At 38.6% G+C, this 24377-nt stretch overlaps 2 protein-coding genes across 4 annotated transcripts in view; both read right to left on the bottom strand.

The window, feature by feature from the left end:
- MSRB3 (methionine sulfoxide reductase B3) overlaps positions 1-5742 on the bottom strand; it is a gene marked incomplete at its 5' end in the record, with an annotated part of 79317 nt that extends 73575 nt beyond the window's left edge. Inside the window, one exon of one of the 3 annotated variants that reach the window (XM_084205593.1) lies at positions 5542-5742. In XM_084205593.1, the coding sequence (XP_084061719.1) occupies positions 5542-5742 (201 nt within the window). Of the gene's footprint in view, positions 1-5079; positions 5352-5528 lie in introns of those variants that run through there. The other 2 variants (XM_084205594.1, XM_084205595.1) reach the window with 2 other exon arrangements.
- Positions 5743-6628: 886 nt separating this feature from the next.
- Positions 6629-24377, bottom strand: part of LEMD3 (LEM domain containing 3) — a 41280-nt gene continuing 23531 nt past the window's right edge. Inside the window, exons 4-13 of the mRNA XM_084206618.1 lie at positions 23108-23175; positions 21178-21257; positions 20949-21097; positions 20210-20311; positions 19106-19208; positions 18692-18870; positions 12013-12094; positions 9240-9345; positions 9075-9153; positions 6629-8832 (exon numbers count right to left, since the gene is read on the bottom strand). Coding sequence (XP_084062744.1) covers positions 8669-8832; positions 9075-9153; positions 9240-9345; positions 12013-12094; positions 18692-18870; positions 19106-19208; positions 20210-20311; positions 20949-21097; positions 21178-21257; positions 23108-23175 — 1112 coding nt within the window. The 3' untranslated portion in view covers positions 6629-8668. The remainder of the gene's footprint in view (positions 8833-9074; positions 9154-9239; positions 9346-12012; positions 12095-18691; positions 18871-19105; positions 19209-20209; positions 20312-20948; positions 21098-21177; positions 21258-23107; positions 23176-24377) is intronic.

Here is a 24377-nt window from a genome sequence, read left to right as displayed (position 1 = left end):
ACTGATTCACCTCTACTTTTCCACCTATCCCTGAGCTGGCAGCCAAAGCATCTGCTCCTGTCTTATTCCCATCCTCTCTCACACTTGTGCTATGGCTACTGACAGTGCTGTTGGTGTGCAGGAGTGGAAGCCCAACCAATCTGACCTGCAAGCCTTGGTTTCAGCATTGTGCAGATTAGATCAGTGCACTACGGAATCACCCATTAGCACAAATTCGATTTGAACTAGAGTGTAAGCTCTGACTGTTCAGCATCAGGACACATTAGGGTGGATCTGCATTGGTTTTATCTTGAATATCAAGCTTCCTCCCAGCAGCAGGATGGTGACAATCTGACCCAGGTGGCAAAGTATATTCACCTGCTTGTATATTCAACCATTTTTCTTAGCCAACTGAGCAACTTTTTAACTAGGCAATTGTCCCAGATTGCAAGGCAAGATGTATTCTATTAGCTGTCTGTATGGCAGTTGTCTTCTGTTAAGTGGGCAGTTTTCCTTATCTCTTCCACAATCTCCTCTCAGGGGAGACATCTGCTGATACCAGGCTAGTGAATGTTACTACACGACTGATAAAGACTATAGCATCACATTGTGAGATGCTCCGCCCAGAGGGAGGAGCCAAGAAATCCTACCTGGCTATAATCTTGAGGTTCTGGAACACCAGCACGGCTTTCCCACTACATTTCCTAGAGGAACAGCTGCCTCTTCCACAGGATCTTCAGAGGAAGACTACACCCTTTCTACAGGATCCCTGCTCCAACAGAACCCCACCTGACATTCCAGGAAGACTGCACACAATTCCAATTGGACTGCTACCAACACCCTGACCTACAGGGTGTCAGGTTGTATTCTGACTCTGCCAGCGTTGTTTCGGTTTACTGCATTATTTTATCTTTTTATTTTCTTCTCTTATAAAGAACTGTTATTCCTTGCTCCCATATTTTTGCCTGAGAGCCCCTTAATTTAAAATTTATAGCAATTCGGAGGGAGGGAGTTTACATTTTCCATTTCAGGGGAGGCTCCTGCCTTCCTTAGCAGACACCTGTCTTTCTAAACCAAGACATCAATGCTTGCTTTTGAACCAGCTGCAGGAAAGCCAAGGCCAGACTCACTATGCTGCATAAACTGGAAGAGTTCCACAGACCCATGACCCATGTGGCTCCCACCCACCAATCCACCCTGAAGGTCCTACGCTCTCTGTGCAGGCATCTGGAACATCCTCACCTGCAGATTTCCCTGAAAACCACACACTGGGGAATGGAGAGAAACAAGAACAGGCCAATCCCTCAGCCAGAAGGAACACTTTGTGGGCTGTTTCCTTTTGGCAACAACTGGCATGGATCACTTCCCCAGGAAGTTGCTAAGGTTCCATGTGTTGAATTTTTTTTTTCCATTTTCATTGTGTGGTGAGAGTGAAAGTGGTGGCATTTGGCAGCTACATTCCATCAGCACTATTGTTGTTCCCTGGTGGTAGGGATTTGTTTTCCATCAGGTGAAATGCAAAGGCGTTGTCCCCTTTTGGAAGAACACAGAGCTAAAGAGACCCGTGGGGAAATACTTCCAAATGCCATGCATGACATTACTCTTTAAACTTCTTGGATGAGGTAACACTTCCCAACAAAACAATGTGTTAGTACGCCATGTACGTTTTGCTAAGTTGCTGCCCACAGTTCAAAGAAATCATCAATCCTGATGTTCAGATTCTACTGAAAGGAAAAAGCAAACTGGGGACTTCTGCAGAAGTCCTGTCCTTAGACTTTGCCCTTAGACTGTCTAATCATGTCTAAATCCAAAACTTTCTGGAAATAAAGAAGTATTTATGCTATTAATTATTTTATAAAAGAATGCTAAACTATAATTTAAGTCTGTGAGGACAGCAAAACTGTGTTAGCACCTCATAAGTGTAAGTATTGTTCTTGCCGGTTTTGGGCTAGTATCGTTCAATTCCTCAGATCTTAAAGTCCTTATTGCAAAAAGCCTCTTTATTCCCAGTTCCAGTTGCTAGATTGTGTGGTTTTCAGATAATGCTGAATTGAGGTTGCTAAATGAGAACCAGAAGGCTGGAGCTAAGCAGATAAATTATAATTTCCAATTACCTCACCATAAATGGTGTTCCCAAAGAATTCTTCTACCCTATTTTCACACAAAAAATACAGATCAGCATCTTTACAGACTAAAGACACAAAAACCCCTGTTAAAATACACAATGACATTCTTCAACTTCTGATAGAAATTAATAATGCAATATGCGTTTCCTTCCTTTTCTTAAGTGGTTAGTTGAAAATTACTTTAAAAACACTGCTAGTTGGTTATACATTCACAAAATACCACAGAGAAGGACTTAAATCTTTGGGTTTGTGCTTTGTTTTTTAAGCTAGTACATATTAATAGCTCACTGAGAACCAAAGATCCTTCTGAGGGAAATGAAGCCTCTGAAAAGATAACAATAAATCCTACCAAAGCAAGGTGAGTAAGGGAAGGGAAAGTTAGCCTGTAACCACTTCTTACTCTATGAGACACACACACAAAAAAAAAAAAAAAAAAAAGAAGAAGAAGAAGCCCCAAAAGCTCTCAGGATTTTTGTTGTTTAAAAGACCTCTGTTTTGTTTGGAGAAAGTAACCTTGAAGTAACTCCATGTATGGACATGATTACTCCCAAGCAAGAAATACCCTATTTCTGTCTAGTCTTGTAGTTTGGTCCAAAATAAGCATACCAACTTCAGAGTTACTCAGGGAAAGATAAATCCACACCTGACTTTATCCGACAGTAATTCCTAATTATAATGTCATAAACACACCAGAAATTTCAGAAATTTGAGGGTCCATGTGGGGGTCTTTTGGCTAAGGAACCCTTAAACTAGAGCTACACCCAGCTATAATTAGGCCAATGTTTATCTCACTTTCCTATCAGTTAAAGCCTCCATAGCTTAAGTTCATACATAGCCTGGGTGCTATCCAAACTGCAGCTTTTAATGAAAAAGAAAAATAATAGAAAGGGGAAAATAAGGTCATTTTCCCTACCTATGACTAATATAATGCTGCATGCAGCTTAAGAGTTGCTCTGTAATGAGGACACACTCACTTGAATTATGCAGCTCAACAAAGCTATCTCCAAATTGGATGGCTTTACTGCATTGCTGGCTTGTGGCAATGCCAGTCAGATGCAGACAGGCAGACTTCTTAACCTTCTGTCTGAGAAGATTAAATCCTTAACAGTGTGTTTTCTTCTCTTCCCCCACTAACTCTTATTACCCCATCTTTTAAAATAAGTAACAAAAGAACTGTTAACAATCCACCTAATAGAGAAATTCTATTTTCTAGCATTTCTAATGTAATAAATAGGCTGGATCTCCAATGATACAGAAACAAGTATCAGTTTACAAAGCTGACAAAACATGAGTAGGTAAACAAGATCCTCCCATACCTTCATAAATAACAGGGCAAAGGACCAAATACCTCCCTCACGTGCAAGCTGGCCCTTACCAAACAGCTGTAAGGAATTCTTATGGTATGTACAAACAAAAAATAAGGAATTCTTACAAGGAATTCTTACAGTATGTACTGACATAAACATCTGAATTAACTAACCCCTGTGAGAGCGTGTAACTGCTACCACTTGGAAAAATGAGCAAGGTCAATCAGTCAAAAGACTTTATTTTTGTCTAGGATCAACTACTTTATATAGCTTTGCTACCAAATATAGAAACATTACTCCATCTACAAAGGCACTATTTTTAAAGATTGTGCTTTTGGAAAAAAAAAATAGCTTTTTCCTCCTAAAAGATTAGTCCTAATGTGTATTATTAAGATCCAAGGTACATCAGATGGGAAAAGGACTGACCAACCACATTCTGGACTGAACTACATATTGTTTAACTCCACTAATTTTACCGGTTTTAAAAAAGCAATGTAGAACTTTATTTTTTAAAAAATCCTTTTTAATGTCAGAATTCTAGGATTATTTAGTAACTCTGGTTAAGCTGCTAACCATAGTTAATTCCCTACATAAATTTTAAAAGACAGTTGAAAAATACTGTTCTAAAATAAGCCATGTCTAAAATGAGGCAGGAGATTCTTTTAGAAACTATGAGCAAACGTCTGATTAAGATGACAAGCCACATGGAAACTACTCCCAGAATCAGACTCAAAGGGCACTGTTACCAACCAAATTTGGCAGACAAGGAATCATGACGAACTGCAAAGGCACGCAGCAACGTAACAAAAAAGTTGGGAATCATCAGCAAATAAGACAGTAAGCACTTGTGTCTACTCAGCAAGGGCAAGAACAAAAGCAGGACGAATTATAAGCATTAAATTCTGTATTCAAATGAGTGGCACTGTGATATAGTGGAGTGGAGATTGCTGTTCCATTTACAGGTGACTCGCCAAAAGCAAGACGTATCAGTAAGGCAAAATATCTGGCTATTGCAGATTTCTCATTCTGATTTCTATATGTCCAGAGAGCACATCTTCAGAATGGATTTAATAGCAACAGCAGAGAAAGAGCTAAAAGCATGACATATATAATGTAAGGCTCTGTAGTTTCCTAAATGCTGTGTTCAGGGTCGGAACACTTACAGAGACTGCCTTACAGCATTTATCACTAGCTAACAGTTGACATATGGCCTTATCTGTAGATAACTACTGTTAGATTCAGCATTTTTAATACACAGCTATGCTTGTTTAAGATCACTGTGCCTTCGGACAGTCTTTGAGCTAAGAGGGTGATGATTGAAAATTCAGCTCAAGCAGGAAAGACAGTATTTATAGCTAATTTGTCAAATATTACAGGAAGCTTAATTAAGTCTCGTTTCTGTTTCCAGGAATATTACAATGCACCAAGTACAGCTACATCAACTTGGGCAAGGGACCATAAGAAATAAATTATACTTCATCCTTTGCATCGATTGTATCTGTCAGAAGAGTAACACCAAACAAACCTAGTCAGCGAACACACCGAGCTTCCTCAGAAAAACATAACCAAATTCCGAGCTCATTTGTGAAGTTTAAGCTCCTTTTTTGACCTAGCGCTGCACAATTTACCGAGCTGAGGATCGCGGCTGAACTGAACTCGTTACGCACTTGGTCAAGCGCTGCTTCTCCGAGCCAGCTATTCTCCCGTTTGAGTCAGGAGCTCCAGCTACCGCGCAGGACACCGGAGCCCGGGGCTGCGCCGCGCCACGGTCCAGGCGCTGCGGCGGCCACGGGAACGGCACAGCCAGGATGCGGCCGGGATGCGGGAGCGACGAGCGCTGTCAGGGGTTCGCTCCGTGACACGGGGACCGACCCGAGCGACCCCCGACCCCAGCCCCCAGCAGGGCCGCCAGCAGGGGCCGCGGAGTTCCCCTCAGCACCGCCCCGCTCCCCTCCGCTCGGCCCGCAGCCCCGGCAGGTGCGGCCCGGCCCGGCCCGGCCCCCCGCGCCGCCGGGGCCGCTCCTCCCTTCGCCCCCGCCGCAGCCCCCGGCCCGCCCTCCCCGCGGCACGGCAGCGGGGGCCGGTGTGGAGGCGGGGGCCCGGGCGCAGCTCCTACCTGCGGTTCCTACCTGCGGCTCCTGCGGCGGCCGCCAGCGCCAGGCAGAGCGCGGGGAGCAGCGGCGGCGGCGCAGCGCGCATGGGAGCGGCCCGAGGGAGAGAGCGAGCGGCCCCGGCCCCCCCGCCCCGCGGGAGCGCAGTGACGGGCCCGCCGCCCGGGGAGCATGACGGGAAATTCCTGGGCACCGGCGGCCAACGCCAAATATGAACATGGAGCCGGGAGACTCCCGCCGCACGCCCGGCACGACCCGGCAGCGCGGGGAGGCGGCCGGGACCCTGCCCCGACCCACCGCCGCGGCACGGCCGAAGTGCCCTGTCCTAAAGGGTGCGCTTCGCGCAGGCCGACGAAAGCGGCTCCTCGCCCCTTTAGAGAGACGTTCCTGCAGTTCCAAGAGAGCCCCGGCCGCAGCGCTCGGGCCGAGCGGAGCCAGCGCTGCCGTGACCCTCAGCTGCCCGCGCGGCGCCGGCCCACGGCTCCCACCGGGAGCCAGCTCCTCACGTTAGCACCGGCCCCGAAACTACGACAGCGCTCAGTGCCCACCGTGCCTAGCTTCCAAAAAAGAGGGAACTGAACGACATCGAACTTCTTCCTCCTCCTGCTCCCCTTCCTCACGGGACACGTATATATATGGGGGACAAATTAATGTAAATAACGGACTTACACACCCGTCTTTGTTCCTCCTAGCCCCCCAAACCTTCAACCTGTCACTAAATTGTCAAACAGCGCAAGATAATGACAGGAAAAAAAGCTGACCTCTTCTGTTACTCTATCAAAATCCCTTTCATGACTCTCTGTACCTCAAAATACAAGAAAGAGGCTGAAAGCACAAGGTTAAGGCTTTTCACCCCTGTCTTTTAACAGGGGAGACAACATGGCATGTCCCCGACTTAGGAAGCAAGGTAAGGTCTCTGCACTCCCTGTGTACAAAATCAGAACAAAAGTCAAGCTGACAATCAAGCGAAACTCGTCTGTCTGTGTCAGCCCATAGCAGCACCTGTTCACATACTAACAAATACTAAAATGTAATTACATGGCTGTAAAAAATCAATCTCCCCCTCCGCCCCAGATAAGAAAAGCATTTGAGTCAGACACCCAAATATCTAGAAGGTGAGACACATATAAAAACCCCTAATAAACCTTTAATTCGAGTCTGGTTTGGTTTTTTGTTTGTTTTTACAGAATAGGGTGACAAGTTACAACAAACATCTGATTTTTCTCAAATGTTCAGATATTATACATATTCCCCTGTCTTGCAGGAAGGGATATCAGTCAACTTAACAGTTAAAGGTAAAATAAGCTGCATAATAGTACATATTACAATTAAAATGTACAGTGTTTACAAGAAATACATCTTAGAAGCAGGATAGATGCACTTGCATCGAGGCGACCTTTTAAAATGCCACAGCTATTTTTACATTCACTCTTGCAACAGGTCACAAGATGGGGTCACTAAGGTCAGGTTAACAAATCACTATGATGCACATCAAATACAACAAAATTAGTTTATATACATATATATAATACATATACATGTATATTATACATATACATATATGTATATAATAAAACTCATCAAAAATCTACCAGACCTGGCACAATCCACTTACCCATCAAAAATATGTACTTGTCCTTGGTAAGTAGAATTCTGCATGGCTGATTATATATTATATATACTCATTCATTAGCATCTGAGACATAAAACCGAGGATTTAAAATTTTTCAGTTAACAAACTCTCCAATAATAAACATGGTGCCCACAAAAGCACAAAGGTAAGGCACAATAGGATTTCCTGTTGCAGAATAGTGTGCATCATGTTTACTTAACTGTAAGAAAAACGTGCATTATTTGTGCAAGTTCATGCTGCAGATCCATCATATCTACAAAGTAAAGTGAGTTTCAGTAAAATTTGTGGGACTGGTGTGCTTCCAGTCTCACCTCCTACAGGATGTTCAGCTGGATAACTAGGTAAAATGGTTGTAGGAGTGGGGATTAGTAAAGCCAATAATCTTAGATTTGCAACTAAGCTTCTCAGCAACAATTTTGTACTTCTAGGTAAACATTAGTAAATTTACAAGCTTGGAATCACAAGATTTACTGTCAGCTGCACTAGTTTGCATGAGCCAAAATTGTTGCAAGGAAGGAATTTTTAAATTTTAACATATAAATGGATAATTAAAACATGTTATAATATACTGGGAATGTCATTTATTCCAATGGTATTTTGTCACAGCCCTGACACTTGTAATAATAAATACAGCTTTTCACAAAATATTTTTCCAGTATCTGCCAATTGCTTCTTTATTGCTCACAAATTTGAATTCATTACAATTGGTATCAGACCTTTCACACAAAATCAGTCAGGTATTTTATATAAAACCTATAAAAGATATTTAACCTGTATCCAACATTTTAAAGTATTTGGCCTCTTGTCATGGTACAGCCAAAACCATATAAAACAATAGATTTTGAATAAAATAGGAAGCTTATTTGCTGCTTCGACGCAGACATCCTCACAGAACACAACCCTTTTTGCCACCACCAGCATTTACATTTATATACAAAACCCAGTACATCTGCAATCAGTTCATCTTCCCTCACATTGATATGCAACCACTAATGCCAAATTCACTTTCCCCATACCCCAGCTGCAGAAAAAATTTTTATATAGCAACAAAAAACTAATATTGACTGAATTTCTTTTAACTTATTCACCATCAGGAACTGTAGGTTGCTTGTTACAAAATACCCACAAGATAATTTCACAGGAAACTATGGAAATACAGGAAGTCTTCTTTTCTCCATGCTTTTGTATTAGCAAGAACACTTCTTGGTGCAAAGATACGTCACCACATCTGCAAATGTATAATGAAATTGGTATTCCTCATGCAAAACTTAAATGCATCGGTTTACTATAGCCCCAGAAAACTTCGTGAAACAACTTGTTTTTCCTTTTTTTGTCAGCTCAGTATTACTGCCTCATTGCTAAGTCCCTTTGGAAACAAGACTTCTGGAACGTTCAAACTTTTATTTAATTCTTTAAAGTATTACATACAAAAAGCACTAAAAAAGGAAGACGGCGGCCAAACAGGAACATTCCTGTTGCAAGTAACAGTCCTAGCAGTTGTAGAAAGTTTTCTCAGGAACTTCCCTGAGAATTAGTTGTGCCTGTCCGAAGACGCAGATGCGACATAGAGTTCATGTGTTTGTTTGATGGCTTCAGTGGAGTGTTACAAGTAAGAGCCTGGGGAAAACGATGATGATACCGATCTAGTCGCAGGTATTTTACTGTTACCAGCTTTCCTACGAGGCAAAGAAACAGGAAAAGAGAAACCTTCTAGTTCAGTATTATTGCATTTTGCTTCAGGATGTAAAACACAAATATTTCATTACATCAAAAATAGTTTACCAGTTTTTTTTTTTTTAAACTGCTCAATACTTTAGATACAAAACATTTCACCATTTAAAAGAACTCCAACTGCACCCATCTTCTGCACCCATGGGTAATTTCTACCCCTGTTTTGTTATCAACTCCCATTCCTTACCATCGAACCAAGAGCCATGTAATGCCTTGAAAGCCTTTCCAGCATACTCCGGGGAGAGACACTTCACATATACACAGCCCTAAGTAAGAGAAAGAGGGATTTGGGTTTTTTGCAAGTCCAGCTGAAAAGGATGAAGTATTAAGATGCTACTGGAAAGACACTCACCTCACGTGAATTTTTGTCTACAGCAATATGAACAATTCCATCATTATCACTGCACTTCTCCAAGATTGCTTCTTGAATTGCTAGATGCCAGTGATCACCTATTTCCCTAGGCAAACAATGAAAGGTTTAAGGGACTGCATAATTTTTTAAACATTCACAACATTCTCATACTTCCCTACTGAGTCTGGTTTCTCTGTAACTTTACATAATTTTCCGGTAAATGCCTCTGGGACAGATTAAGTACTTTTCCTACTGAATACACTGTAAATTGGCTCCTATAGTCCACTTTAGAAAATTCAACCCTACAAATCAAAAGGAATATCTCTATTTGGGGGGTGGGGTGCTGTCCTAAAATGGGCTTATCCAACTGGCGCTTAGACTGATAGTTAAAAAAACATGTTTCTGCCTTGCATGGTAAATGTCTAGAACACACAACAAAGTCTGATGCTGTGATGTGAGGGTTCATGATGTACAAGTGAACAAGTTGGACAAGTTGTTCCCTTGATATGATTCCTCCCTGACTTTTGGCAGTAGAGAGATGATTATTTGCTGTGCTAACATTAATAAAAACAAGTTAACCAGTATAGTCCCAGATGATTCTCAAGTCAAGAAAAAAAGACCTGTTTCGTGGGACTGCTTCTAACAGCTACTGGTGTAATCACCGAAAGGAATTCAGTAATTATTGTTAGTATACAGTCACTGTAAGAGCAACTAATACTAGTTTTGTTAAACATACCTTGCACCCACAACAAACACCAAAACAATACTTGACAATCTAATCACAGACACTGGTACATTCTGTGTTTTAGGTGGATGAAAGCAGACATCCCTTTCAGGTCTGGAACAAGAACATAAGCCTCCTTCCTCTAATGACACAAGCAGATTAATAACACAGTTTGTCTTGCACTGAGGGCTTTGGATTTGTTTGTGTTTTCTTTAAGATAACTCCAAGGGTATGATAAGAACTATTTCCTTAAGCAACAGTCCTCTGAAAGATAGCTCACAGAAGAAGAATGCACTAGGGAGTACAATATGAATTGGATGAAGTATCCCACTATGAATGTAATCCAGCAGTCCAGTAATGGAGCTAGGTCAACTTCCAAAAGAAAAGGGCCACAAAAAGTCAATGTATTAGAAGTCGCAATGTTCAAAACAGCTGACTGGACATAGGCACTAAAGACAAGTGTCAAAACACAACAACTCCTAGTCTATAAATGTTGGGGCTTTTTAATGCACCTGTTGGGCATGGACTGGGCCAGTACTGAAAAACACTGAAGCTTACAGAGAAGATATAGGCTAAAAAGGGAGATTGTTCTGACAAAAACAGCACCTCAGTAATTAGTTCCATTAACAGCAGACATTTTGAACTGCTAACATTCTGAAACAGGAAAGTAGCCAATACAACATACCAATAAATATTACAGTGAAGCTTCAGGAATGGACTTATTTTAGTACCACTCAGACTAACCAATACAGCTCACAAAGTCTCCTTTGAAGCAAAGACAATAAGGATGTTGATATCACTTAAAATTCTCTGCAAATCTCATGTTTTAATCCTCCTACAGGAGGATCAATTTGCGTCAAGAACAACCCCTGAAATTTCAGTCTTGCTCACCCTACTGCAACCTGAAAATTATTACAGAAGCCAGAGAAGACATTAAATCTTAAAGACATTGAGAAAAGGGTTTTGGAGTACTTCTCTATGCTAGGGGTAACACACTGTCTTCAGCTAAATTAAGTAACAGCTTTTCAGTTAATAAGGCAAGGAACTAAACTAATTAAGTGTGGCTAGAAAAAAGGCTGAATAAATACATCCAACCTTTGCAATCACTTGTGTCCATACTCTGATGTCCTCCGCTACTTCCTGTCCTAATCAATAGGTTGTATTATTGAGGTAGCATCTCACATGTATCCTTGTAAGACACAGCATCTGTATTTTTCCCTTGTATAATCCCCATTAAGGAAAAATTTACTCCAAAGTAAATTTTTTTTTTGTATCTCTTTACAGTGGACTAAGAGACTTCAATGCTTAGACAGGATTATCTGGCATAACCTATGTGTTAGTTCCCAACTCCTACCATGATCTAGTCCAGAGCCAAAGGGGATACAACAGGATAGTGGAGTGGACGAAGATTTAAAAGACTACAAAAAAAATTAGTTATTTTTCCTTAGCCCTTGGTACATGAAACAAGGCTTGTTGCTTATTCATACACAGTACATACTTCAGAATTATGAGAATTACATGAGCATTAGAAGCCAGTACACAGCACTAATTTGTTCCCACTACAAAAATCCATTTGCTTCAAAATTAGGCAGTCACAGAGCCATAAAGTAATAAGGGATTTAAATTCAGCCCTTTAAATGTAAACCGTGCAAACTTTGTAGCAGTCCAAATACTCCAGCATATTGAACAATACTTAAAAAACTTACAATCTGTTGTCAGGCCAAATGAGTCTCTTCTGTCAGTTGATACAATTGAACATTTACAAATTGAATTAATGGATAAAGATCAGTTATTGCTCCAAATAGCTTGACTATATGTGACATCCTTCAAGAAGTGAGCCAAAGACACAGAGCAATACAACGAAGGACAGAAGACAGACGGTTAAGATTTTTTATGTCTTCGCATAGATGTTAAGAGAAACATTTTTTTTACAACCTGTTTTTTTCAACATGTTCATGTTTCTTCACTTCTTCCAAACCCCTCTCAGAGGTAAGAAATGGACTCTTCCAAAAGAATGCAGAAATACAGACAGATAACTGTTTTACTTACATAACTGGATCAAACATATTGCGAATCTTTAAACATGGTGTCAAGCTGTTCGGTGGTGAATTTCTTCTATCTAGATGAAACGCTAGAAAGAAAAATAAATTAAATACTAATTATTTACAGGCATAATACCATTGACGTAAGAAATGTCAACTTTATACATTAATATCTTTCTAGTTTTACTCAGAAGAAAGTTTATTTCATATATGAAAGAATTCAAGCAAATTAGTTTCACACAGTCTTCTACCACACTGAAGAAAAAAAGCCATATTTATCTGAATTTTTTATACTTAAAACTTCTACATTTAAGGCACTCTCTTATATCCAGGTCACATGGAAGGAATTCAGGATATTTTTAAAAATACCCTATTCTTGAAAAGAAAAGATTTGCACTACATCTCCATGAAACAACAGATATACACAACACCTGGAGTAAACTTTTGGAACTGGAAGTTAACCATACAGTTCTAACTGCCTGATGAAATTTTTATTTCTTCCACTTTTGGGGCAATATGCTGCCCATCTGGCTAATAAATAAGAAGACCTTAAGATGGATGTTGCATTACATTTGTAGTGCAGTAACATGTCAAGGATGCTCTACAAGGACAGAGCCTTTATAGCCCCAAATGATCACACCTGATCAGAAGCTTCTAAAACTCTGAAATGAAACATACCAGAGGATAAAACAGATATAAGAAGAGAAATGAAAATCAAAAATAACAGAGTAACTCAAAGCTGAACAGTGCCATGAAATACATTCTGAAATCCTAAAATAAATATTAACTTCTCTAAAGTTCACAAGTTCTACTTGTGAGAGTCACAAGAGAAGACTGTACCATGAGAAAAGGAACCAAGGAGCGCTTCAGATTCAGATAAGGCAGCTCTGTGCCTTGAGAAGGGCCAACAAACCAGCAGTGGAAATCAAAGGGAATAGCCTAGTAAAACAGCTTTCAAGGCTTGAAGGAAATCTTACTTTCAAGATTGAGACTAATTAGATTCAAGAGTTTAAACAAAAGATTAAAATCTCAACAACAAAAAACCTGCTGTTAACACTTCTCCTTTGCAATCCTACTTTAGAAAAATTTGACATACTCAAGATGTTACATTCCAAGGGTCAGAAGTGTTCATTTTGGGCATATGTTGGTGCTTCTTACTGCTGTTCTTTTAAAATCTTGAAAGTACATCCAAAATATCCAAAATACATGAACACTGCTGCTCTTCTGTATGCCACCCAAACAAAAACCATGTCACACAGACAAAATTAAGTCATGTGGAAGACACTGCTTGTGAAAGACAAGCACGAACCAAGAGAAAATTCACTGCCTGGAGATACTGCATAGAAAACCTTCTTCTTATGTAAATTCCTGAGACAAATAAAATACAATTACCAACAAGAAATTAGAAAAGGCAGCCTCCAATTCTAATATCCAACCTACTGCAAGTTCCCCAAATAACTAGAAATGTTCTTATTAAGAATGCACACATGCACACACAGTGCAAGTCACCAATACCTGTAACAACTGTCTGTTTTTGTCTTGGGAACAATTTCTAAATATGCTGGTGACACTGCATCTATCTCTAAGCTGCCTATAGTTTAAGGACAAGTCCTTTTTCAATAGCACATGGTTTTGTAAAGTTTTTTGCCCCTTATTAAAAATTATACATAGGGTATACAACAAAAACTTTACAGAACTAAGCAACATTGAAAAATACATGGACTTACCTTACTTATGGAGGTTGGCTCCAGCAGATCAAGGGTGGGGTGAAATGTCACCAGCATATTGTACACTGGGCACCACACCATACTGGAGAAGGTGATCTGGGGTGGCCTAGTCATGGACCTGGACCTGAAAAGGTGTGGGGTTGAGGAAATTATGTGCTGATTGTTTACAACTAGGTTTATTCAGCACATGGTTTTAATCCCAGGATAAAGAATGGTGAGGTTATTTGCAGAGATCCTAGACCCAGAGGATCAACATTTCTGCAAGCTGTTTATGAACTAGAAAAAAAATCCATACTGATATTTATGGAAGCAGCTAAACCACTGAGCTATCCAAAACTAAATGGGCAATTCATTTTAGTGTAGTTATCTATATAAACCAAGCTTTGCCTGTTCCAGTTTCTAATAACTTTGATGTCCTTTTGACTGGAAGATCTCAGGTGCTTACTGAGATAACTTCAGCCAGAGCCCACCATCAGCACAGGACTAAACTGCTTCTAACTTAATGTAACATCCTACCAGTAGAGAAGTGTGCCCAGGGCAGTGCAGCATATGAAAGTAAAGATGAACTCTGCCTTTTCTCAAAAAAACTTCTCATAGTCATGGTAAATTAAAAGTAATTTTTGCAACTCAGATGGAGCTTTTCATGTATAAGGGAAAAAAATTACCATGGAAATCAGTGAGGTGTGAAATTAATGCTAGAACAATAATAACCCTTAATATATATACCAGAAATGGCACCAAAAAGAGAGTGTAGAGAAGACACAGGCAAGTTAATGCTGTACCTACACAGCAAAACTGAAAATAGAATAGTTAACTGATATCTCTTGAACTTCATTTCACATCTGTAGCAACTGATTCTCCCCATCCCCCAGAAGAAGTTGTTTCAATGACAAAGCTGTTAAGAATACAGTACTGATTATTTGAAAAATTACACTGGTGTGGAGCATACAAAATATTCGTGATAAGGGCATAGGCAAACATTCTTGCAGGACAACAATATAAGCTACACACTGGTTAACTAAACATCACACACCTTTTTCCACATAGGTCTAAGGAGTAATGCTTACAAGACAAAGATAAAAATGTAGAGATGAAATAGGAAAGCAGAGACACAACTTTGTACAGTAAGTCACTAGTAGAAAAAAATTCAGGACTTTCATAAATCCCCCTTGGGGATAACAGAGAACTTTCAAGAAAAGGAAGCTACTTTTTATTTCATTCACAATTTACGTTGTTTTACTACCTTAAACCGAATATCGCAGTATCATCCCAGATTTGAAGAGCAGCAGCAGCTAAACACATGTGCTTTTGTCAACTCCTTTATCACTGTCTATCATGGAAGAAGTGTCTCTCACACTGGCTTCAAAATGACCATTGAAGAGACTGTAGTACAGCTTTCTACACCCCTTGAATTACTAATATATTATTACTAAAGGAATTCCCAAGTATCATCACCATGGGTTACAAGACGCCCAAAAGATCCTTTGATGTGAATTTGATGAATCTGATAAGGCTGAACACTTGCATCAAATATAGGCAGCCATGTTTCTTAAAACCAGGTTTTTTCAATGTTAAGCCACGGATCACTGCAATTTATTAAGTACTAACCTTTCTTATCAAAGGCAAGGAAAAAAAAAGAAAGCAATTATCAGAAAATATTGAAATTATGCCCTTTCACATATTATGAGGTTCTTCAATACACATGGAAGATACTGAAATTAATATCTTATCAAAGAGAAGAGTATGGTTAAATTGAGGTTTAATATAGTTAATTCTGCTATAGAAGACAAGCACAGGATGGATACAGAATTTTACAAGCAGCATGAAATCCAGTTTTCTTGCAATAGTTCAGAGTATAATTGTGGTTTGGGGTTTTTTTGTTTGTTTTTGTTCAGAGAAAGGATTATGTTCTCACAAGCTGGGGAGGAGAGGTGTCTTTCACAAAAGGTAACAGGTTATCTTCCATGCTGCAGGATGAAATATCACCCTACATGTGGTACTTCAGAGAACCTCTTTATCTCATCTTCAGAGCCGTCAAGGAACTTAAGCTTGTACTGTTAGCTTAGCTACACTGCAGCCCTGCCCACATAGCTTTCTTCAGAGCTCCAGTTATCAAAGGTGTGAAAGGACAATTGTATCTGTTCTTTCAAAAGCAAACTGAACATACTAGAATTGTGGGGTTCTCTCCACTGATTTAATTAAATCACTTGACATGATCAAGATTGTTTCTCAATTGACTATTCTCTTGTACATTGTTTTCAAACCATTGCATTTGTCCATCCTACAATTAGCTTACCTACCCTTTTCTTTTTAACAAATACAACTACTGTATCCAGTAGGTAATATTTCAAAGGGATGGCACCAGAATTCATTCTGATCCATTAAAAAAAAAAACAGAACAAAACCAAACTGTCAAAACACAGGCTGCATCCTGAAGGGCTGTGCAAAATGTCACAGTGATGCTTTAACACACTGCTAACAGACAGCAGGCATTAGATCTCAGGCAAGTTACAGGTCTCACAGTTAAAATGTACCTTATCATTCATGGATATCCTTGTATATGCTGACAGGCCTTTCTGAAAAGGGTTTCTTCTTCAATTGCACATGCTCAGGTATTGTTCTCTGCTGTTGAGCACTACCAGATCTCACATGGATAACAAATTGCAAGCTTGAAATTTATTCACAAGATTCAGACCCAAGAATTCACTATGATTTTCTATATGCTGAACCTGTTCAGGGCACAGCAGTCTTGAAGAGTATCTAGATTTATAAACTTCTACATTCAAACACCAGAACTGGAGTATAAACTTAAATTCCAGTTAATGTATACTTCCAAGAAAGGAAGAAAGCGACACATACATGTAGAATTCCTAACATCAGGAAAGAAATAGCTGGGCAAAAAGCACGAGACTTATTTCCAACAGTCATTTGAACACAAGGAGTGCAAAATACAAAGAGCCTTTGCATGTGAAAACTGCCTTTGCCTGCTGTCATGAGCCCAAATAACCCACTGTCATTTCACCCACCCCACTTCCACGCCCTTCTGTTAGAGCCAAAGTATGCAATTCAGTTCTTCAAAGATCTTTGCTAAACTTCAAACATAACAAGAAAATCAGAAAAAAATGCAATTAAAACAGAATGGATTTTGATACATCCTATGCAATAGAAAACAGGAAGTCGTAGTACATACTCTAAACAACATACAGATAAAAGCCACAGCTGAGATATCAAGTTATTCTGTCCATATTTGCAATACACTGAAGTTGGTATCACATGCTCAAACTGGGATGGTACATAACAGTAGCTACTATAGCAGTCTTTCTAGGAAGTTTTGGAGACCACTGTTCTGTTAAGAGTCTTGATTGCATATTACAGGTAGCAAAACACCACCTGAGCTATCACACACCGAGGCGTCTCCGAGTGAGGAGAATCCAATCTGATTTCTAATACAGGACAATGTCATGGAGTGATTTATAATGCAATCAAACAGGACTGAGAAAAAATGAGCAGCAAATTGAAACCAGAGCATCATGTTTCCCAGCCTGCATTGAACAATACACTATGTAAAAGATTCAGATTTATAATACATATATAGCCTGCAGAAGCTGTGTTCAGTTTAAGTGTTTGAAATTCAATCGTGGCAGTACTACAGAGATGGAACAGAAACACCTGTTGACAAAACCCACCATTTCTGTATGGCAACTAAAGAATTTGCACATCCCTAATGTACAATGTCCTGGAAAGAAAAGGTTCCACAACTCCTGGAATGAAGTTCACATACACATCTTACTGATGAAAACTGAGAAATTGAGAAATCAAGCAACGCAGTTGTCACAGCAGAAGGCCACATTACTACTACTGCAAACAGAACCTCAAGCCTGCAGTAGCATTCGCATGGTACTTTTAAAAAAGCAGCCCTCATTTCCAATGAATTACTTAAAATGAGAAATATAATGCTAAAACCAATAGTAGAAGTTTGAGAAGTATATAATGATATTACTTAGTTTCATACTCAGGCAGAGATGGAAATGACCATTCTTTTTTAATTGCAAACCACAATTCAAGTCCTATAGTTTCAATTTTTTTGTTTATCAAAAAAAAAAAAGAGCAAACCAAACCCTGAAGCTTAACATGAAGAAAAGCAGAAAGAAAAACCAAGAAATGTTTTTTCAAACCAGGAAAATATGACCACTACAGACATACAACTGCAAACGTACTAGATTCTTGCCATTTGGTTTCATGATGAAACTGAAAAGTGACAGACCACTGAAAAATCCATGTATGACAAACTACCTTCTCTATTAAAGCAAATGCTTTACACCATAGAGTCGGAAAAACAAATGCAGTGTAGAAAAACATTTATGACAGAGCTAGAACATCTAACACTATTAGTTGTTCCAAATGCACATTTTCCTAATTGAGGACTCTTTTGTCCTCAAAGGACAAAAGTCCTTTGAGTCCTTTTTAGTCTTTTTGCCTAAAAGGGCAGTTTCCCTTTTAAAATAATTATCCCTTCCTCCTAAACTTTGTCTTTAGGCAGCTTACTGGCAACTTAACAGTAGGAAAATTAAGTCTGCAAGATACAATTTACCTGCTGTCATAACCGATTACACTACTAACAGTAAGTGTAAGGCAGGTCAGAATTTGACTAGCTAAAGAGCATTTTTTTAAAATTCACAAAAAGGAAGAAGTAATTCACTTTGGCTAAATAACCACTGCAGATTTCTGCAGTAGCTATAACAAAAACACTCATTTCCCTTGAAAACAAAGCAGACACAATGCACCAAAAGTAAGTCCATACAACAAGATAATAGAGAAATAGCACTGACAGTTCATAACAATCCTTAAATGCAAGAGAGAAAACAAGCCTTTCATGCTTGTTTTCAAACAACAGAGTACCATTTGTAAGTTAGATGCAGAAATTAGGACAATAATATCTGCAAAATATATCTCCAATACCTTGGCCTTGCCACACTTTCGATGGTATTACTAAAATTTTGTCACATGCTGCAGAAGGTTGCATCCACTTCCAAACCAAGAACTCAGCACCACCTACTCTTCGTGTCTCTGTGCGAACTCTAGATTCATTTGCTGCAAGAAAGTCAACTGCTCTGTTCCAGACTTTATTCATCTTCCTCCTTAAAAATTGAACCAAGAATCACAAGTTAACATAACAACAACCTGCACAGTTGACATCCACCATGTAAGAGAAATCCAATGCCTTTCCTTCCATCTGTGTCAATAGGAAAATCCAAAATACTACACTGTGCAATCTATTAAGAAATTAAGTTATTTCTATCTGAAATTAAGTTAGTTGACCAATTTATTTTTACTGGTTTCCCCCCCCTTTCAGTACTTCTAGTGACAACGTACCTGTCCTGAGGTGGTATTAGAGAATCACGCACACGTAAAATTGGCATGTAAGGCTGCAACTCTTTATTTTCTGAACATGCCTCGCTGTGGCTTCTTAGAACATCTGAGGACAAAAAAAAAAACCTAAACTGAAAACGATGTAGCTCATGCAAACATTAAGAAAACTATCACTTCTGGCAATTCACACCTACTCTGAACACTCCTCCCAATTTCAATAGTTAGGTTTTTCTGGCATTTTGAAACATTGTTTTCTCCAAAATATTCTTAAAGCAAATTAAACAGTGTATCTATGTATCCCAAATAACTTTGAAGTAAAGGAAGATAGTTCTTACAGTTACTCTTGATTGGTACTATTTAAGTGTTAGCAAAGATGGCCATCTTTGAAAATAAAGCGCTTTCCTTCCACCTCAAGAAAACTTGATTTGCAGACAAAAAAGGTAGGCATGTGGTTAAAATAGAACAGTTCTGATTCCTCTACCATCTATTTATCGTGACTGCCATAAATGAAAATAATAGAACAACTTAAGTAAGACTACAAGACTACAAACAGAACTTACTACTAACACTGTGGCTTTAAGTAGAAAGAGGGGATTTCAGATCTCAGTTATGCATGCTATTTTGCCAAAATAACTTCTGATAAAAGTAATTAACCAAAAAGCTGCTTTTTCTATGAAAAACCATTAAGGATGGTATTGAGAGCTACCACACATTTTAGGAGTGGATATTTTATCTGAAGTTAGCTGAAAAAACAGATACAGAAAGCAACATGTCACTATACTTCAGTAAACAAACATCACATTTATATTTGTATTCAATAGTAGGACAAAAAACTGCCAAGTCAATGGCAACTTTATAGACATGTTGATGTAATTCACAAATTACAAGCTTTATGTCAGAAGCTTTGATTAGGTTTAAAGGATGGGGAATTTAAAAAAAAAAAAGAAATAAAAAGAGAAACAAAACACATGGATCACACTGGACCAAGAATTCTAACAGCATGACAACTAGTAAACATGAGGAAACATAACTGAATTAATTAACAGTACCCTGAAAGCTTATACAGAGCTGATATAGATATATCAGACACAACTGAACATGCCATACCTATGATTTTCACCACCATATCATACATCTGCTTTGTTTCTTCTTCCTCTTTTGCCCAACGGTATTTCATGTAGTGTAAGACTCCCCAAACCATTGCTATACCTGCATTAACATGCATAATACACTTTAAGCAGTATTAGAGCATTGGATATTTAACAGAGTTTACAAAGCATACTTCAGAAGTAGACTAAACTATCTAACAAGCACTGTACATTCCAAAGCTAGTGAAATATACTGTACTTGCTGTCTGCATTTTATACTCTCACACAGGAACACAAATTCTTCCACTTGAAAGAGCAGTTACTTCTAGGAAAACATTTAATTGTTTTAAGAACAGCTCAGTAACCCAGATCATCTTTTCTGCTGTTACTTTTTAAACTTCCTGAAACAACACTGAAATATCTTCAAAATTAAGGCTATCATCTTTTTACTGAACAGTTTGCTTTTTATGATCAGTTCAACATGGAACTTTTGAAAGCCACAAGATATTGCTTGAGCCGGGAAAAAGATTTCCCAAAGAATGAATATATTCACCTGACTACAGAAGCAGATAATAACAACCAGTGTGGAACTACAGTGGTGCAACAGAAATGTATATCAAACCCCAATTTAATCAAGATACCAATAGAAACTCTAAGTTTTACGGCTGAATAAAAACTTTCTCTAAACTTGCTTTACCCCATGCACTTAGATAAATATGAGTTACAACAAAAAAAAGCTGACTGTGTTATTAACTTACCCCAAAGCAATATTGATAATCTGTGAGTTACATTAACAAACGCACGGCGAAAACGACACCTGAAAGACATCTTTGGACTAGTGGATTCCAGATACTTCACATCTGTCACGTTAGTGACATCCATCTCATTAGGGTCATTGCTGAGACACCTATTCAAAAATATACAGTGCTGATGAAAAAGGATACATTCTCTTAGAAGAAATTAAATCAAGAAATAAACACCACTTACTTTATGCCAACATCTTCCCCACTATTCAAGATCCATTGTAATGATGTGTTAAGTACACTTTCATATTCTGGATCTAAATTCTGTCAAAATACAATATCAATCAGTAATTTCAGAAATAACCAGGGACTTATCATGCCAATAAAACTGAGATACTGTACAGATCAGCAGCCAAAACTATATTGTTTCATTCCTGATACTTCAGATTTTCAGTAGATGTTCACTGCACAAAGTAAATCTATTTGTGCTACAAGCAGTTCTCAGACTCATCAGCTTCCGTCAGACTAAGGACTGTTGGAAAAGCAAAGCCACATTCACCACTTTATTCCCAAACTCTAAGCTAGAGTAAGAAAAAACTATTCAGCCACTAGGCGGCGATCACTGGAAACCTACTCCGAGAGTGAAACTTCAACTAGATCCAAACGCCGCAGGAAACGCCTCCTATGAAAGCAGTTCCATGCTCCATTCTTTAAGAAGCTTGAGTAAATATAGTTTTTACAGATATTTTGAAAAAAAAATTCCAGTATTTGTAGATCAAGAACTGATATCACTATACTGACTTTTTAAAAAATTATTTTATATTAATTCTAATAGGACAACATTCACTGCTATCTGAGCTAAGGCTTTCTCCATAGCTCATCTTGCATGTTCTTTTGCAGAAAGAGAAAAGTGAAAATAGAAATTATTGTTGTATTTGAAATTATAGTCCTCAAGAAGTTTTATTTTCATCTTTCCTCTGAACCTTACATTGGCTTAGAATCCAAGCATAAGTACTTAAGAAAAGACAGTAATGGTTTTATCTTTGAGATTAAAGTATTGAAAATTTTATCACTGAACACAAATTCTGCAAAGCAACTGTGTGGTTAAATAAGACTTCCCACAAAGCAACAATTTTTCATATTAAATTTGAGCCTCCTAGTAGAGCTGAAACAGTTATGGTAACAGTGAACTGTTATGTCGTTCTTCCAGCATAACAGATAGGCAAGACAATCAGCTCTAAGGGATCATCTTAATTTTTTCCACAATGGACTGATTTTAACAGATATAGACTATTATTGCCAAACCATAAACCAGTGTTAGCAGCTTCTTTGGGATGCTCTAAAGCATTGCCCCTTTTTGTCTACTACATACACATTTGCCAAAATGCAAACTTTCTACACATTTATATATTAAATACATCAGTTTAACTTCTCCCCATCCAATCAAAAAAATCTTACACTCCCTGCCTCTTAAAAGCTTCAAGTAGTTTTCCACTGAAGGGTACACCAACGTGGGCTAAAATAAACCCTACAGCTGTCAAGACAAGGCAAGAGTCATCTTTTATTTGGGGAGTGAGGCAGAGGAATAACAAGAGAGTGGGATTTCATAATACTGCACAGTGATCAAATTAACAAAAAGGCCTTTTTTTGACCATTTCTATTTAAAGAATCAATTAATAGCCTCTCCAAACAGCTACTACCTGTCAGGCTGCTTGCACAGATCTACCCATCAACCTTTCTCCACAAAGAATGGAAAACAGTATCCTTTTCTACTAAGTCTCAAAAACCAATATAGTGATTTCTGGAGAAAAGTCTAGATATTTGAGTATTATAAATTTATTATTTTCATGTTGGTCAACTATTTCCATCAGTCCAAATCATCTCCTGGTGTTCTAATGAAAGAGAAAAAAGCCCAGCCCGTCACTGAAGCACTACTAGCTACACACTGCAATGAAGTCAGCTTCCTTTACCCTCCCTCTCCCCAAATGCTCACTACATCCCCAAATAAAAATCATATGTAGCATGCACTAAAGTCATCAGTTCTGATCATTTCCAAATAATATTCAACACTAATTAAAATTTTAGTCAATACAGTAGGTACAAAAACAGGCCTTACAAATTGTAACTTATACAGATCTTCTATACAATCAATGAAAAATAACTTATTTGCTTACTTTTAAATATGCAGCTGCCTCCTGGACGGTAAGGTTTCTTTGAATAGAGCTGCCACATTCATGTTCCCCTGGTAAAATGAAAACTTTGATTTTGATCTGTTTATTACTGCGTTATATAAAATAAAATCACCTAAACACCAGCTTATGGTTAACAACATTTACACAAGCAGCCATAGTAGTACAGTAATTCTCATAGGCTCCACTAAAAATATGGAAAAAATCTCTGCACAAATTTCTCCTGTCAAAAGAAGTTTAAAAACCCCGATGATTTTCCGAACTAATAACATGTACAAATCACAGCAATACGATCTCATGTGCTGCTCAGAAAGCACGTTTTGGTATTTACACCAAAGCAGAACAATGGGTACCATGAAGAACTGTCAGAAGGACATTAGCATAAAAGTTACTGTACCCTGACTCAGCTTCCAGATATTTTCCTTTAACTCCGAAACCTGTATTATCTTTTATAGAGCGCAAATTCCAGTTGAAATACATCCATAGTATTTCAGGCACTATGAAGTTACTGCATTTTAGATTGGCCTAAGTTATTCTGGAACTCATTGCTTTCCTGAACATGCACAATATCCCACTATAGCTTGAAATGGACATTTTTAACATCTTCTATTAGTTTTTGAATGTGTGCAGAAGTAGCCAGGAAATAAGGTATTTACAGGCACAGTCAGTCCTCAGATGTGCCATCATCTCCCTGGCTTTCTCTGCTGAACAAAACGTACGTGGTTAATGCAATGAACAAAAAAGTAGTGAAAATAGTGACAGTCATATCAACACAAAGCCATACAGAAAAGGAAAAGGTCTAACACCAGTTTTCCATCTATCTCTAGGCCATCATTTCTGAAGAACTGTCAGCAGTGGCAAGTCACTTTTTTCCCCTGATATTTCTTTTAAAAAACCCTAAATCTTGGCATCTGTAACTATACTTTTACTGTGCCAAAACAATAAAATAGGAAACAACAAACCCAGTCTTTCACTGGCTCAGTGTTATGCCTGCCTTACCTTCTTGAATCTATGCCAAGTTGTACTATTCCCAAAGCCATAGCAAGGCTAAGAAAATTTAAGATACTCGTGCTTCTGTAAAATGTAAAGCTTCACTTCTATTGGAATACACTTTAAAAAAAGCAATTTCAAGTATTAGTTCCCTACACAAACAAGAACATTCAAAGCAACGTGAGCAAAAGTTAGGAAACACCAGCAAGTTCTGGAAAAGCACCCTCATGCCTCGCTCATTTGGAGTTCCAAAGAAATACACGTT

Source organism: Fringilla coelebs (genome assembly GCF_963513975.1).
Source record: "Fringilla coelebs genome assembly, chromosome: 5".
NCBI classification, from domain to species: Eukaryota; Metazoa; Chordata; class Aves; order Passeriformes; family Fringillidae; genus Fringilla; species Fringilla coelebs.
Note: the sequence above shows the minus strand (reverse complement) of the source record. Positions and strands in the feature narration are given on the sequence as shown.